We start from the raw sequence: 2,109 nt of genomic DNA on the forward strand, positions 1-2,109 counted from the left end.
AGATTACTAAATTTAAATATTCTTTCCATTTCTAATTTGAAGTTATGACTTCTTACTAGTGTATAGGTTCTTCATTTCTTCATTTCTAGCAATTTTAAAATGAATAGAAATACACTGCACATGAATTACTTATGATTTAACCTGAAAGTGAAAATTTTAGTTACAGATCATAGATAGGACCTTTTGTCAAAAGGTTGTGCTTCATATATCATAGCAAAAATAGATTCATATCTATTTGCTCAATTAAAATAAAATATGATATCAAATTTATATAAGATATGTCACAATTTAATGTATGAAATATCTTTTTGAATATACATACACATATATGCATACATATATTGATACAAAATGTTGTAGATTTTAGAACTCTATTGATTAGAAGATAATAGAATTTATCTTATAAATTTGAATCAGATAAAATGAAAATAGATTAAAGGATCTTAATATAAAAATATTTCAAAATCTAGAATAGCAGCCTTAATATACTATTTAAAATATTTTAAATAGAACAATCTATCAGAAACAATCCAAAAACTCTCTTGCTCAAATAAAATTTATATCTTCATGCCTGGCTTAGGTTGAAAGCTAAAAGCTGCGTGATACTGAAAAAATCTGAGAGACGGAGGAAACCTGATCCGACTCCAGCTTCTCTCAGGTAAACTATAGACGAATAGCTCTGTATTACTCTGCCCAGTTGCGAAACAGAGAAAATTCCCGACCCCAACAAACTGGTCCTCCACACCGTGGACCTCCAATGCACCTGCATAACTAAGATTTATAAATCGACGACACATATTAGAAGGCATTCTTGTCAGTTCCTTCCAGCTCCATATCGACTTCTCCTCCTCCCAAAACAATTCCCATACAATCGCCTGAAAGTTCACTATGATTGAGTCTGGGCCGAACTCCATATATCTTACCACAAACAGGATCGTCGACCCACAAACAACTACTTCATCGATCCATGAGTTCATCACATCCCCCCAAAATGATAGATTCGCCTCTGGAAAAGACACTAATTTCGGTTGTTTAGATTCCATGTTCCAAATCACAAATTCCATCTCGCCTGAAGCACAGATGAGAAGATCCTTGGCACAACGAATAGTGGCAATAGGAAAGTCCTTTACGGGCAGAGACAATTCATCTTCAATCTGCCATGACATTTCAAAGAAATGGTAGATTTGTATGCAACTGGGGTTTTCTTCTCTTGGCAGACCCACAATTTTGTAGGATTCTCCGTTGTCCATTATTTCCATTACAGTTATCTTCTCTGCTATGTCTGCGGGAATATCTCTGTAGACGCCTGTAAGTGGATTACAGATCATATACATTTTCTGAGGCTGTCTGATTTCGATTAGGAGTAGGCCTCCACCTGACTTACTACAAAATCGTGAATAGCCTTGTGAGAGAGTTTCAGTTGTTGGGCTTGGCAAGAAACAAAGCGAAATAGTCTTCCATGATTGTGTGAGAAAACAGTACGCCACGACATGTGTTTCATTGCAAAGGAGAAGCCATGGATCCCTCTCCGGCAACAGAGACAGAAATCTGCTAGAGGTTAAGAGCACATTCCATTCTTTACAAACAATGCGAAATCGAGAACTGAACTCCACCAGTAGAGTTGAAAACATCCTTTCAATTATATGATCAGGGCATTCAGACCAAACCGATTCTTCATGACTCCTCTCATTGCCTGCAATACCCTTTCCCTTCTCTTTCATTGTATTCAACAATGAATATTCAGATCTTTCCAGACCTGCATTTACATTCTCAATAACGCCCATGCAATCATTATCCATTGTAATTTCCATAGATGGTATATGTGATCCCTGAGATGGAGAGCATAAAAAGGACAAATAAACCCAGTCCATGCGTCTATCTTCCCCTAAATATATAAATTCTCTATCCTGCCCTAACCCTAAACATATGTATTTCCTGTCTTATTTTGCCCTAACTCTCTTCTATCTTGTCTTTTCTTGCTTCAATATATGTATCATCTGTCTTGGGTTGGGGAGATGATTTATTAGTTGAGCATTTTAATAGTTGTGATAATTTACTTAAAATATTAATATTTTTAATTTATTGTATTAATATTATGAGTTTATTATT

At 35.3% G+C, this 2,109-nt stretch overlaps 1 protein-coding gene across 1 annotated transcript; it reads right to left on the reverse strand.

The window, feature by feature from the left end:
- Positions 1-557: 557 nt before the first annotated feature.
- On the reverse strand, positions 558-1,871 carry LOC131027022 (F-box only protein 6-like). Its single transcript, XM_057957018.2, has one exon. The coding sequence runs from the start codon at positions 1,869-1,871 to the stop codon at positions 558-560; it is 1,314 nt and encodes a 437-aa protein (XP_057813001.2).
- Between the last annotated feature and the right edge of the window lie 238 nt (positions 1,872-2,109).

The sequence above is a fragment of the Cryptomeria japonica genome, chromosome 10 (assembly GCF_030272615.1).
Source record: "Cryptomeria japonica chromosome 10, Sugi_1.0, whole genome shotgun sequence".
NCBI classification, from domain to species: Eukaryota; Viridiplantae; Streptophyta; class Pinopsida; order Cupressales; family Cupressaceae; genus Cryptomeria; species Cryptomeria japonica.

Excerpts from the sequence above, each read along its gene's own strand:
- LOC131027022 (XM_057957018.2), bottom strand. The coding sequence starts at position 1,871 with ATGGACTGGGTTTATTTGTCCTTTTTATGCTCTCCATCTCAGGGATCA.